This window comes from Fistularia commersonii, chromosome 32, assembly GCF_037954325.1.
Source record: "Fistularia commersonii isolate RoL2024-O1a breed Wild chromosome 32, RoL_Fcom_v1.0, whole genome shotgun sequence".
Lineage (NCBI taxonomy): Eukaryota > Metazoa > Chordata > Actinopteri > Syngnathiformes > Fistulariidae > Fistularia > Fistularia commersonii.
Window position 1 is genome coordinate 2,423,090 of NC_141315.1, and position 14,263 is coordinate 2,437,352.

At 37.9% G+C, this 14,263-nt stretch overlaps 1 protein-coding gene across 1 annotated transcript in view; it reads left to right on the forward strand.

The window, feature by feature from the left end:
* The window catches only part of nrg3b (neuregulin 3b), a 198,649-nt gene extending 185,542 nt beyond the window's left edge, over positions 1-13,107 (forward strand). The window contains exons 7-9 of the mRNA XM_086139705.1: positions 3,520-3,629; positions 8,613-8,795; positions 11,934-13,107. Coding sequence (XP_085995831.1) covers positions 3,520-3,629; positions 8,613-8,795; positions 11,934-12,648 — 1,008 coding nt within the window. The 3' untranslated portion in view covers positions 12,649-13,107. The remainder of the gene's footprint in view (positions 1-3,519; positions 3,630-8,612; positions 8,796-11,933) is intronic.
* Positions 13,108-14,263: the final 1,156 nt, after the last annotated feature.

Here is a 14,263-nt window from a genome sequence, read left to right on the forward strand (position 1 = left end):
CGACAGAAAATAAGGAAGGAAAACTTCAGGTGAGATAAGAAACACAGGCCAAGCACCCATGGGACATGAGTTGAACAGACCGAGGCAAGATTAGCAAGTGAAACCTATCTTTCCACGGATTTGACACCGTCCCCCTACCACGGCTTCTCTCCACCCACTCCCTCAGCTTGCAAACCAACAAGTCAGAAGATAGATACTGTAGGTGGTGTAGTCCTACAGTTTTCTTTTTTATCAAAGGCAACATTTAAACATTTGACTTATGCAGCAAAACATCTCAGCATAAGAACATTGTGTATCTTTTTTGTCAGTGCTTTTGAGGGAATAAGGTGGAGGATGAGCATCGTCAGCTAGAAGCAAAAAGCTGGCCCTGTTAAGGTAGTTGTAGAGGGAAGGATGGATATTGTATATGCTGACATCATTGTTACACAATGGAATCTGCAGCTGTGCTCTAACCCAACCGGTTTCTCTTTAAAATAGATACCTAAACTCAAACTTTAATTGTACACACCTCTATAAATATAGCAGTAACTGCACAGTTAAATAGCTTCCACTATCTGAGAAATAAAGCAACACCTATGCTGGAGAATAGTTGTCTCAAATAAAAAAAGTGTTCGTGTAGACCCATGAGACCCTCTGCACTGAAGCAGACATGCACTAACATGAAGGAATAGGGTCACATAGACTGGGAAGACAAGACAGAGCAACTCAATCCCCATCAGCAGGCAGCTGATTTGATAACATCAGGCCCTCTTCAAAACCGGTATTTACATGCATCTCAGTTAATGAGTAGCTACATCTTTGTATATGAGCCTCATTTGTTTAAAGCATTTTTTTTACAAATGTGGAAAGCAGTTATTCGCAGTGTAAAGGCCTCATTCACCTATTCACCTTCCTAATTTGAAACACATTCAAACACTGATGGTGGACGATGCCAAGCGAGCAGTCAAGCAAACAGGGGACTAAAATAATGACCCTATGAGTGCTGATTCACACTGCACTTTGGAGTGTATGACCATATAGATCATAAAGTAATGACTTGTTACCAAATCTCATGTCCATGCTCTACATAAAAGTAAACCTAAAATATTTTCTGTAAGCAAATAGTGAAATGTTGTTCTCAGCAGCCAAGATGCAGCCATGCATACCACTTGCACTGGAAATAAAAAATGCTGTCTTTGTCTTCTCTGTCTTCCAGGCAAACCAATGTGGCTCATGTATAAACCCTTATTCTCACTAAGCAAATCCAAGGTTGGACTTAAAGAAGTGTGTTCTATAATTCATAGCAGTTGCACATTGCTTTGCTATTCCTGTCTATAGATTTGTATACCAATGTGAGGCTTTTGTGCAAGTATGCAGTATATTCATAGAAGATGTGAAAGGATTAGTCATTCAATGTGGTCTGGACCCCCTAGGAGTCACATTGATTGTATTTTAGTTAATTTTAAGAAAATCTTGGGTGAATATTCATGCCCGTCTTAATGGTTTTTATTTGTAATGATATTACCTGAGATGTGTTTTGATATGAGTGACTCAGAAAACTGAAATTACACTGCTGGAAATACCTTGGTTCTGAAATATACCCAAATTCAGGTTTTCCTAAATCTAACAAAGTGTTTGATATCTCAATCAGAGTATTGGTTGACTCAATCAAACCAGATATTGACTGTGAGGAACTGCTACAAGAGTAAAAGCTGTTTTGGCCATGGAATGAATTTCCACTGGGACATTTTTTATACAAAATTTCATGTGCTACCCTTATTTATTTCAGCAGGTTATTTTATAGCTGTCTCCTTACCAACATTGAGATTTTACTTATCTGTGGTAAGCAGAGACATAATGGGAACGAAATGGATTAAACTGGGTGGGTAGATTCTTCAATTCCCTGGTCAGTATGTTTTCAGATTACACTGAAACAGATCCCATCTGACAGTTGTTTTTTTTAGTTCACACTATGGAATTCAGACATGTGAGATCTTAGCTGAAAGGTTCGCACAAACAAACACCCTGCAGGAATCCAGTGTATTGCCATCTCTTCTTGGTTTCTCATAATAAGGTTACATTGGCCTCAAAGAATTACCAAGGGCACCAGTATAACAGAAAATGCAGAAAGAATAAATTAGCCACTTGTTTAGCAAGTGTAGTGACAGTTGCTGGAATGAGATGAAAGCTTCTATAGGTACCTTGAAAACTTAATAATGCTGTCAACTGTTAGAAATTCTATGCAAATGTGAATGCAAGTGCACTATTGTAAATCAAACTGTCAATGTGGGGATATCAGGTGGAGGAAAAAAAAATGTGTTTGCTGTTAGTAGCAGTCACATCTTGGTTTAGAGACATTTCACAGTTTGAGCATCAAACTACATTTGTTTGCTGCTGGCTCATAGACTGCCCCCCTTGATGAATGGTAAATTAGCCCATTATGCACAGTTCAAGACCTGAGATTTGATCTCATTGGAGGAGGAAAGGAGGATTTATACTGCTTTGGATGCATGGGGTGGTGTTTCTGCTGGCTATTTTGCTGATAGACAACAAATAGATAGATTTTGTGTTCTTTGTTAGGCTCCTGCTTTCTCCCTTTTGTCTCCTCTTGAAATAAATCCACATTGCATTGTGCTTATCCAAAGCTTTCACAACTGGCATAAAACACAGTAAAAGTGAGATAGGAGGGAACAAGTGAAATGGGTTGTGCTATGCAGGTCTACCATTGTCTGCCACAAGCTATTTAATTTATCCCCTGACAAAGATATCATCCTCAAGGAAAGTTTGCCTCAGAAATTTCTTGAAATTGAGTCGTTGTTCAAACCTGCAGGGATATATGGGGGTCAAAATTATCCTGTTTTCATGCATAGCTGCTGAAAAGTACAAACTGTTTCCTCAGGGAGTCTTATGTTGAAGGGAAAAAGGAGTCCTATCTGGCACAAGAACCCTGCGCCAACACCAAGATATATGCAGCTGCTTTTATGATAAACAATCAGCAGTGAAGTGCAGGCAGTGGCGTAACTAGAATTATCTAATAATTTAATATTTCACAGGAGTCGAGGGGCATCAATATTTGCTGCGTGAAAGTAATGTCTGCAGCTTGTTGGAAGATAATGCTGGTTAATTTTGATATGAATAAGGGGAGGTATTGAAAGGGGAGGAGTTCGGAAACTCTCCTGCTTATTCTTGACTGTGAGTTCCAGTTATTCACATAGCACCCCCTTTGAATCTGCAGTTTAAAAAAAGCATAATTAAAAATACAAAATACTTTTGTCTGTAACATAATACATTAATGAAAGAGCATTCTGAAAGGGGACACTAAACATTCTTGAGGGTTGCTACCACTGTATTCTGTACCTTATGCATTATACCCTCAGCATTTTTCATGTACAATGTGAGTTTATTTTGCACCTTTATAAAATGTTATTCCATATAATCGGTCTTGTTGCTGTAGTCCAATACATAAGGGAAGTATAGTGAAAGATAAACGTGATAAAAACATGTTTTTTAATAATAGCACTACCCTTTCCAATTTTTCAGAGCTCCACATACCATGGATCCTCGATTAACAATGGGAATGCATCACCAGGAGCAGTTACAGGTGCCCCACCGATTCTCAGCAGACCCCGGCCTAAAGGAAAACACTTCAGGTGAAGAAAAGCATCCATTTTTGTTCCAAGTATTTATCTCAGTCCAGGTCCAGAAATAACACACTATATATTGCAATTTCATAGAATCTACAGTCTCCCCAATATCAACCAAATAATTTATTCCTTATTGTTAGACAGGTTGGTGATTTGTGATTAATTCGGGGAAAGCCATTTTCAAATATGTGTCAAGTCTAAGAATCTAACATTTCATTGCTTTCATGGATGGGAGAGTGAATGTCTGATATATTTTTTGTCCTATACTGTGTTCAAAATCATTAATTGTATAAAGATTTGTAATTCATACACAGGAAAATAAACACTCTTAGAAAAACTAATAATCTGCATTATTTTTAGATATACCACAAGCTGTATTATTTCCATGATTTCCTTTAAGTTAAGTAATTTTCATCAGAATTTCTTAAAGATATCTGAGAATTGAATGTGTTTAGTGATCACAGCAGCCACTTATGCTGCTTTTTCAAATTCTAAGACCACTGGGTTGTTCACACATAAAAAATATTTTCTTTATGCTGATAGTGCAAGAACATGATGAAGGTCACATGCATTCATGACAGGCAATTTTCACATTTTTATAGATCCCTAAACAAGGTATTGATAAAACTCCAAATATTATGTGCTGCTGACATGACTAAAAGACATTGCAATTTCAATGACCACATTGCAATCATTTAAAGACTGCCTATTTAATGATCTGTCACTGAATATTCACAACTGTAATAACAGTTGTGGATTTACAAATCCAAACATTTCCATTCTACTTCAACTTCCATATGAAGCCAGTTCCAAGTGCTTTTTGAATGTCCAATCAGGATTTGCTCCCAAATTTTAGCACGCTGTCACAAATGTTGTTGATAACCCTGATTTCTTAAATGCAATATTCACAGAAAAAATATATACCGTCATTAGTCATTTTGAAAACAGCCTTACAAGTCAGTCTTTGTAGTGAAGTTCAAACCCAACTACACTACCCCACTACAGTGTGTTGCAAACTCTGATTGCCACAGCATGTAAGGAAAACTTGTGCAAAAGGCTCTGTACATTATTAAAAGTCCCATCAGCTGACTGTTGTTTTAGAGAAGTTTTTATCAATATGTCAAGGATAGTCACTGCAATAAATGTGCAGTTATTACAAGCACAGTTGGATGACAAATCAATGGAAAAAGCCAACATGAAGTATCTTAAAAAGGTACTGGACCAATGTAAACTGCCAGGCCTGTTTAATTTCACCTTGGGCATTGATATCTCTATTGGAAGACAGCTGGAGGGATGAACACCCATTTTCCAATTAATATTACCTCACTTGACATTTTGATGATGGAAAGTGCTGTCTAACATGTCGATTTGCATCATTTTCATGCGTTAATGCATTCTGTTAGCCTTATGTTTCTTACGGTAGGGAGAGTAATAACATAGCTCACGTTTTCTCATGTTTTACTCTAATTTGCCATCTATGTGTGTGTCGGAAAAGATAATCAGCAACTATACAATCAACAGTGAGAAATAGTTCCATTAAGGCAGTTTTGCTCTGTTTTAATAAACCGGTGTTGGTTCACACGGCAAAGTTTTTCACAAAGCTTGTCATCTGTGTCTGCATTAACGGTGCCAGATCCTCTTGGCTTTGTATCCTCCACTGTGTCATGCAGGTGCTTCATGCAGGGAAACTGACAGTCAACCATCCGTTGAATGTGTTGTTAGTGCAGGGAGGAGGCAGGGAATTAGATGGTGATGGATGGTGCTAAGATCCTTTCCACTACTGACCTGAGGAGCTGAGCCTACTTGTGACCTACGAAGAGACATGTTCCATAAATGTCCCAATGACCCATCAAAATGAACCAAAACTGTAAACTGTATCTCAGGGCTCTGTCTTTGTGTATATATTTGCAGGTGCTTGCAGGAATGCTAACTCTGAAGTAAGGTTTTTGTTGTTGTTGTTTGTTTTAATGAGCAGAGGAACAAGATGTGACAGTGTATCCCATATAACCCGAGTGGCTGATGTGCAGAATGATACTCTCTCCAAGAGTCTTTAACAACCAAATTGCATCAGATTGCAGGATCCCAACAGTTTAATATGGTTGTAGAAAACCAAATGGACTGTTAATGCCCAGCACTTTGCAACCTTAATGATAGCACTTCACAGCATTGCCTCAAATCTATATTTAACACCAATGGTGACAAAAACTTATACTAGCCATGAACATAGCTTTCGACTTGGACTTCAATTGGAATGAGTTGCGTGTTGTCCTCAGCTACTGTTAACTATGTGTTGGCATATTCATGTACTGAAACTGTAAGCAATTGAAAACATCATAACATTGCTGCAGCTCTGATTTCAGCATTTCTCTTCAACACAAGTTATGGAGAAATGTTGCCCCAGGGGTAGGAAAGCTCTTGTTTAAAATGTGTTTGGGAGATGAATGTTTAGATTTTATGCAGAAACATAGATCTCTATGTTTCATTTGACCTGCTGCACATGTCCAAAAGGTGAATAAATTCATGATATCAATTGAATGAATTATTTTAGCATTTGACATATACCGAAGAAAGTGACAAGCATAGTTTGCATTGTCCAGCCATGTGTCCTTGTTGCTTTGCCAGAAAAATCTGATGGCAATATTACAGTTGTGCAATTATCATTTTGCGTGATGTCAATCATTGTTTGCATTTAAATTAGTCAGGCATCAGATCAGTCAAGATTTTATTAAATAGTTTGGATTGGGAAGAAATTTTCACTACTCTTTGTGTAGATTTTAAGTGGGCCTGTGATTTTCTGATATTGAAAGGTAGCATTTGAATTACTATAATGGACTGGTTACTTAAGCAGATGAATGAATCATCTTCTTGTATCTGATATACACAGAACCTTTCTCATCCAGTGCAGCTTTTTCTTCAGTTTATTTAATAAAAGTATAACCAGTTTGGCAAACAGGATATAAGTGCCTTGTTATTCCCACAGTCAAAGTTCCAATGTTGAAATCAGGAGGCTGTGCCTTTGTTGCAGAGCTGCATGGGTGAGCAGCTGCTTTTCAGGTGATCCTTTGACATTTGACAAAAAGTTAATCAATGCTTGGTTCATTCTAATTTAAAGAAATAAGCACAGGAATACGCTACTAAATTGACATCATTTAGCTTAATTCATCACAGAATTTTTGTTGATTTGTCTTAAGGCTGTCAAAGTCTAGAACCAACATTAGCCATGCCAGTGTGCCACATCCATGTTCATTTGAAAATAGTTATTTCTGAATTTTTTTTTTCAACAATCCTTAAAGGTTTATCCATTTTGATCCATTGTTTTTACTATACCTGGTTGCTAGAAAGCCAAAGTCTTCGAGACCGTGAGAACATTAGGTTTATTTATCATTACTATAGGTGGAATATATCACATGTTGTTTTTTGGTTCCTAAAAGGAAAGCAATAGGCCTGTGATCTGTAGAAGACACACGAAACATCAGTCCCTCATATTCGTTCAATTAAAGACAAGATTATTCTAGACGTTCCTCTGGATTTCCATGTAAACTTGCAAACTTGTTATGTAGAATAGCCTATCTTTGATTTGCATTTCTTATCGTCATTTGCTTCAGGCATGTAGGAGTCTGCTTTGAAGTTCACTCCTGCCTGCAGGACAATTTAAAACAGTTTGCACAAACCCTACAAACTGCTTTTAGTCACTGACAGCGATATATTGATAAACATGTCAATTTTTATGTGACAGGATGATGAATGACCTTCACTAAAATTCATGAAATTGTTGATGCGTTAAACCTCAGGCAGGCAATTTAATGTAAATAAGACATGTTACCAGACTTGTATATTTGTTCTTGACATCATATATTATGGTGTTATGGATAGAGCTTCAGTCATTTAATCTAGTGAAAGAATTGCTAAAAAAAAATCGTCATTTTGTAAAATGCTAAACTCGGCAATAACTCATTACTGTGGTAAGATTAAGCTTCTGCATGTAGGAAAAAGTACACTGGAGTCTGTCAAGATGCCAAAGCTCAATGCTCACTATTTTGATTATCTTGCACAACCAAGGCAATCTATAAACAGCTGCTCTGCAAAGGCCTTTATTTGAAGCCCTCTATCTTCATCCGATTTCATAGTGACAAATACAGTCTTATAAGGCATTTGAAGAGATTTGTTTACTTGAACTACTGTAATTTTTCTCTACTAAAAAAAAACTGACTAATTACAATTTTTATTCAAGAAAAAATGTATAGGAAATTACCACAGAGTAAAAACCTTTTTTGCACAGCACTAGAAAATTAATACTCGCAACAGGAGGCATCATAAAGACTTCCTGAGTCTCCTCTTTTGCCAGCCAATATTTGAGCAAGATGTCCGCTCTAATTTCCCTGTGATTTTCCGGTTTAATGACCGAATACCTGCCAAAGCTATTGTAAATCCCCAGTTCACGCTATCATGATATTTACGTTTGTCTTCTTCTTCTTCTTCTTCTTCTTCATCTTCTTCTTCTTCTTGCATTTGTCAATTCTTGAACAGATAGCAATTTGCTGTTTAAATGCTCAGATGAAAACTTTTTCTTCTGTCTACGTCCTGGATGTAGCTTTTTTTATTATTTTTGCAGGATCGGTTCCAACTAGAAAACTGCACCTCACTCACCTCTGTTCTACTGAGTGAGCCATCCAAATACTTCATTGAATTTAATCATTAAGGCATTTCCTGGTAAATTACTACTCTTTCATTTGAAAATGATACCATGCACTGATGATATGACTGTAAAACCAAGGTTATCCATGCAGAGGGTAACTATAGCCTCTTCCTTTCAAACATTAAAAAAAAAGGTCAGTCCATTACCTTCCATTTTACATAAATGAACACAAAGCGTGAATTAAAGCTGTAACTATGGGTTAATGAACACTTTTTGAATGCCTGCAGCTTTGGGGAATATTATGTTAAATCACTGATATTCATCCGCTCTACTGGTTTCTCTTCTTGTCATAGGAGTAATTCCCTATCACTGAGTCCGTCCCAGCATCGAAGGGAGACAATTTTTTTCAAGACACCCCCCATATCCAGGGGAAAGCTTAAAATATCGACAAATCTCATCAATGGATCCAGGGTAGCTGCCAATGTCTACAAACACCTGCAGGAGGATGAGTCTAGAGAGTTGGAGTCCATAAAAAGGTGAAACTTCCAGTCTCCTTTAAGTTTTTTGTCAGCTGTGTTTGACCCTCAGAGGCAAAATTCTTTCCATGGTGAGGTCAACAAATCAGTTCAGTGATACAGACCCTCTGACTAAATGAGGTTGAATTGGGGTGGCAAAGGGATAATTATGGATGAAATGAGTTTATGACAGAAATGTTCTTAGTTCAGGTCCTTGTACAAGCTTATGAAATCTGATCCAGGGAAATAAATTAGATCTGGTTTGCCCTCTTTCAACTAGGACTGTCACAATTAATTTGGATAATACACTTGATCCTAACTGTTCTGTGGTATCCTGATACTGGCAAAGTCCGAGATATGTGTCTGCATGTAATCCTCCCTTTACTTGCCACTGGGCTGCCGCTGTGATTGAAAATGTTTTATCTGCGATGTGTTTTTAATAATCAGGGTTAGAACTATATCACTGCTGAAGCTAATTAACAGATAATAGCGTGTTCATGTGAATTTCAAGGTGTCCAGAATGGTTTGTTTTTGGTAAATAGTCTGGCATTTGACAGAACCTCCAATTCACAGTCTGACAGAAAAGAATGAATTATTTTCACAAACCAGACACTGGCCGCACAGAATGTCTGCAGCTCTCTAGAACAAGGGTATGAAATACACAGGATTAATTTCAGATCTTTAGACAGGATGAATTCTCCTCATGCTCATCCTGATGTCGAGTAAGGACAGCAAGTTGCCCCATTTTCATGGCTATCATGAGTGAAGTACAGCTACTGGCGCTGTTTCAGGAGTCATTAAAAACAGGCAGGAGTCTTGGCAGAGCCACCTCTCACCAGTTGGCTATACGGGGGAGTTAGAATAACCTACACATTTTCAAAATAAAAGTCTGATGATCTCCACTGGCATCGGCTCAAAAGGAATCCTGATCAGAAATACTTCTCAGCATTTTTTTAATCATGGAGGAATATTCATCAAGCAGAACCGCGGGCATTAAAAGAAGTAAGAGAGAAAACACTGAATTATTTTAGTTTTGTTTGCACGGTGCAGAATAGCCTCTTTAAACCTGTGTAGGGCAGACCTACTTAGCATATGACTCAGAAACGACCTAATTTGCTGTCAGTGTGTGCAACTTGAGCAATGGCACAGTTAACAAAAATGCCTGTCATTAAAGCAGCCATGCCCCTCGTGCATTCCACACACTTAAAAGTACGCTGCTATGTTCCTATTAACATCCCAGCTTGACTGAGCATTACAATGACTTGTAAGATACACTCACTGCAAGCTGCCAAACTCTTTATGTGACCTATTTCCATAATTTACATTTTTAAACAAAGCTCCATGGAGCTCAGCGCTTCTTTCATATGACTGTGTAGTGAGAGATTCTAGGAGCTGAACAGTTACCCTCAATCATGAACATAACCAACAAAAACATGATTCCATCAAATCAACCATACTAACATTAACAAATTTCATGAAGACATGAAACCTGAGAGAGAGTTAGTTACATCACACGGTCTTTACACCTCTAAAGGAAACCCTAAATGTGACTACTTCCATTAATTTTAGCCCCCACAACATGAGCAATATTTAGAACACACATTGACAAAAATACACATGCTACCTTCAGTAAAACACATACTGAATAACAAACAAATTTTTTTTTTTTTAAATCACAAAGGGAAAATCTGTACGCAATTGGCAATTGAATCTAACATCTTCTTCTTCCCTTCTCATCTGCTTTAGGATCAGACTGCATTTGTATAGTTAAACAGTTAAGATAGCAGGTCTCAGATCTCTTAGTCATTGATAATTCCCCAGCAAATACATCAGTGGTGTATGGCTTTTGCCAGCCTTTAGGAGGTTAAAATGACCTATTTCTGGACTTAACCAGACATACAATACCAAGCTTCCGAGCTTACAGTCCCTTCCTCTGTCAGCCCCCACCTTCTCCTTGTTGCCATGGATACAGCCTCTCATCTCTGGAAATGAGGAGTAGGAGGTGGATAGGAGAATAAGGAACAAGAGAGGCAATGTGAGGAAAGAAGGAAGATTGTGCTGAGAAAATGAAAGCGCATTGATGGAAAGATGTTGGCAAGGGTGATGTGTGACTTAGTGTTAATAAAAGAGGTGAGAACAGCAAAAACAGCCGTCCGTGGTTTACATTTCCTAAAACTAAATCACAATGTCACTGCAATCTCCCAATTTTAAAACATTTATGTGTGTAACACAGATAAAGAAAGAATTGAAGGGAAATATGCTATTGCCATTAATTTTAGATCTTTTTTAATCCACTGGATTTACCCTCAGCTTGTATTCCCCCATCGTATGAAAAGGGAGAAGATGGAAATTAATTCCATTATTTAAACTCGGTTATGATACTGTCTGAATGTTCACACTAACGGTGGCTGTCTCCAAACAGGGGTTTTGAATGTGAATTGAGTATTCAATACTGACATAATTCTTGTGCATATTTGATGCAAAAGCACACTTTCACATGACTCTAGATAATTATCCTTGCATGTTATTTTTTATCCTGAACATGCTAGATTTGCAGAGTGTCTTCATATTTTGATACTCCCACTGAAATATTGAGATATGATGGCACAGCATAATTATGCCAACAAACATGCAGAAAACACAGCCATTCATTTTTTATACATTCAACTCAGCAACATTTCAAGCCTGTCAGACAAGACGCATTTCAAATAGCCTTAAAAAAAACAAGCATTTTCCAAAATTCAGAGTACACAATCAAGTCTTATTTACAGCCATAGGCTCGGCACCCAAAACCAAAAGCTGTGCAGGTATATCCCTAAAAGAGATTTTCATGAAACAAGATGTTTATAATTAAACATTCTCAAAGCCACAATGGAGGCTACAGATTTTAAGACAAATCAATCTAGTCATTTAACCACTTTAGGAAGTGAAAGAAATTGACCAATGATAATTGTGTTTACTTTTTTTTTCTTTTTTAGCTAATTTTGAAGGGGTCAGTGAATGAGTCTCAATGAAATTGTTAAAACAAAAAGAAATTATATGTATTTTCTTTATTACTCGCTTCCTTGGAAATGTATGTTTTGAACAAAAGGGTCACTGTAAAAATGACCCACTATACAATTCGCGCTCTGCCATTTCTTTTCTTTCTTCCCCCCAAAGGTGTGATTCTGCCAGCGGAAGGGTTGGCACCCTCCTCAGCAGAACTTCGCTCTCTCACTTCGCATCGAAAAAGGGATGGACAGAGGTCCCTTGCACCCACTTGGATAAGGGAACAAACTTCCCTCCAACCTCCCTTCGCACCCGTTCTGTGCCCATCATCCCCTCGCTCCAAGCCGGTGACCTCGAAGGAGGGCATTCAGAAATGACAGATGGGAACCAGGAGGGACTTCTCAAGTGGCATCCAACGCTGGCTGGGAAGACAGTGGTGCCTGTTCGCAATTCTTCCTCGCCTACCCGTGAGACTGTTGTGCTGTTGCCTGGTAATATGCCCAACAATGTTTGCCCTCCTGCCATTACCTCTGCTCCAAGCTCCACTAAAACATGTCGCTCCATTGAAATTACAGGGGAACTTGCCCAGGAATTGAAACAGAAAAGCCAATCCATCTCTACAACAATGTCTGGGTCTCATAAGTTCTGCCACAGCAGCACAGATACTCTAGAGGCTGGAACTGTGCATGAATCAAAAGGAAAAAGGGCCCAGCATTCAGCAAGAGTTCTTCATACAGGTAGTGTGACCAGAGATATGAAGGCAGAAGGACAAAGAGAATCCGACGGACAAAGCCAGGGTCAGACATCCATGTACTGCTTCATGGACACCAAAGGACCCAGCTGCAGAGGAGCTGGAAATACTTATGAGAAGCCTTCAGCAAGTTGATTGGATTAACATTAAATGTCAAAAATACTGTTTCAAGTACCTTTACAGGTGGCACAGGATGCAAAGCATGTGGATCCATCTGTGTGGCCACATGGACCATTAACAGATGGCCTTCACATAGGAGGGGAAAGACAGGGGTTGAACCACAAAGGAAAATATATTAACACAACAAAACATGAAATTATGAAGAAAAACAGACAAGCACACATTGTGAATAAATGTGACTCAATAAGAAAACAAACTGTGACTCAAGTGGGAGCTTGACTTTAACAGTGTATTGAAAAAAATGCCACTATTTAAAGGGAGCTTCTGCTTAGAAACCAAAATAGTGTGTCATATCTATGTTGTTTCTCTATTGTAAAGAAATGAAATATATATGTCATATTATATATGTCATATAGACGTATATATATTTGACATACAATTGTGACAAAATAAAGATTATGATAACAGTGTTAATCATGGGCCGGGTTTATCCATTGTCCCTTTATGAGACTCCCAATGGATCTGCTTTTGATTTCCCATTAATGTTGTTGTCAAACAAACGCTTTAGTTCGTATTTTAAATTATAAGTGCATTTGAATAAGATATTACAAAGAACAGGCAAGAGAATATAATCAACCAGTGTTACATTGAAAACATTAACATTAGTTTTCTGACCAAGTGACCACTCACGGCCCTGCAATAAAACTGTCAAATTCAACCATTTACACAGTTGGCAGAGGATACAATACAGGGTCTCATCTTGCACAGTCAAACAATTTTATCACTGAGAGTAATTAAGAGTGCAGTGTCTTGCTCAAAAACTCTTCATCACAGTCTGAGAGGTCCAGGGATCCAGTGGACACCTGTAAAATAGAGTTTTTCATTTTCAGCATGCATTTTAACATTCATTTTAATTCTAAAATACTTGCTGGATAAAAGTGAAATTGCACAGAGGAAAACTACCCGGGGTCCAAAGTTGGGATTACTGACATGTAATAACTGCAGCATTTCTCCAGTTTAAATTAAATATTCTGTCACATTGAGACACTTTGGATTCCATAATAACCATGAGTTTTGTAGATGGAAAAAAGCATCATAGCATTAAACTGAACACAATCCTTAATGTCAAACTCTGTACATGTAAGTTTCTTTCCATTCAAGGTTTTAAAGGCTGCTGTCAACACAAGGTAAGTTCTGCGCGGCTTGTGAGCAAAAGTATCAAGTGTCCTATAGAGGTCTTATGAAGAAAAAAGAAAAACAACCTTGATTCATCAGACAAAAGAGTCACAGCAGCTAAAAAAAAACAAAGACACTGTAAAAAGAAATGATCTATAATTGTAAAATCCCTTTATTTTATTGCAGACGGAACCCATTGTCCTCTCTATTACATTTTTCAGATTCACATTCAGTATGGACCCTGCATCACAATACCAGAAGGAGAAAATGGGTGAATAAAGTCATTTCATAGAAAGAAAGAAGGAAGAACTGAAAAAAATTAGAAGAAACAAACAAATCCAGATCAAGCAGAATAGGGCATGTAAGGTCATGGTGGTTTGGTGGCAGGACCATGAGCTGAAGGAAATCCCACAGATAAAAGTATTGCTGAATATAAATATGATTCAGATTCAGA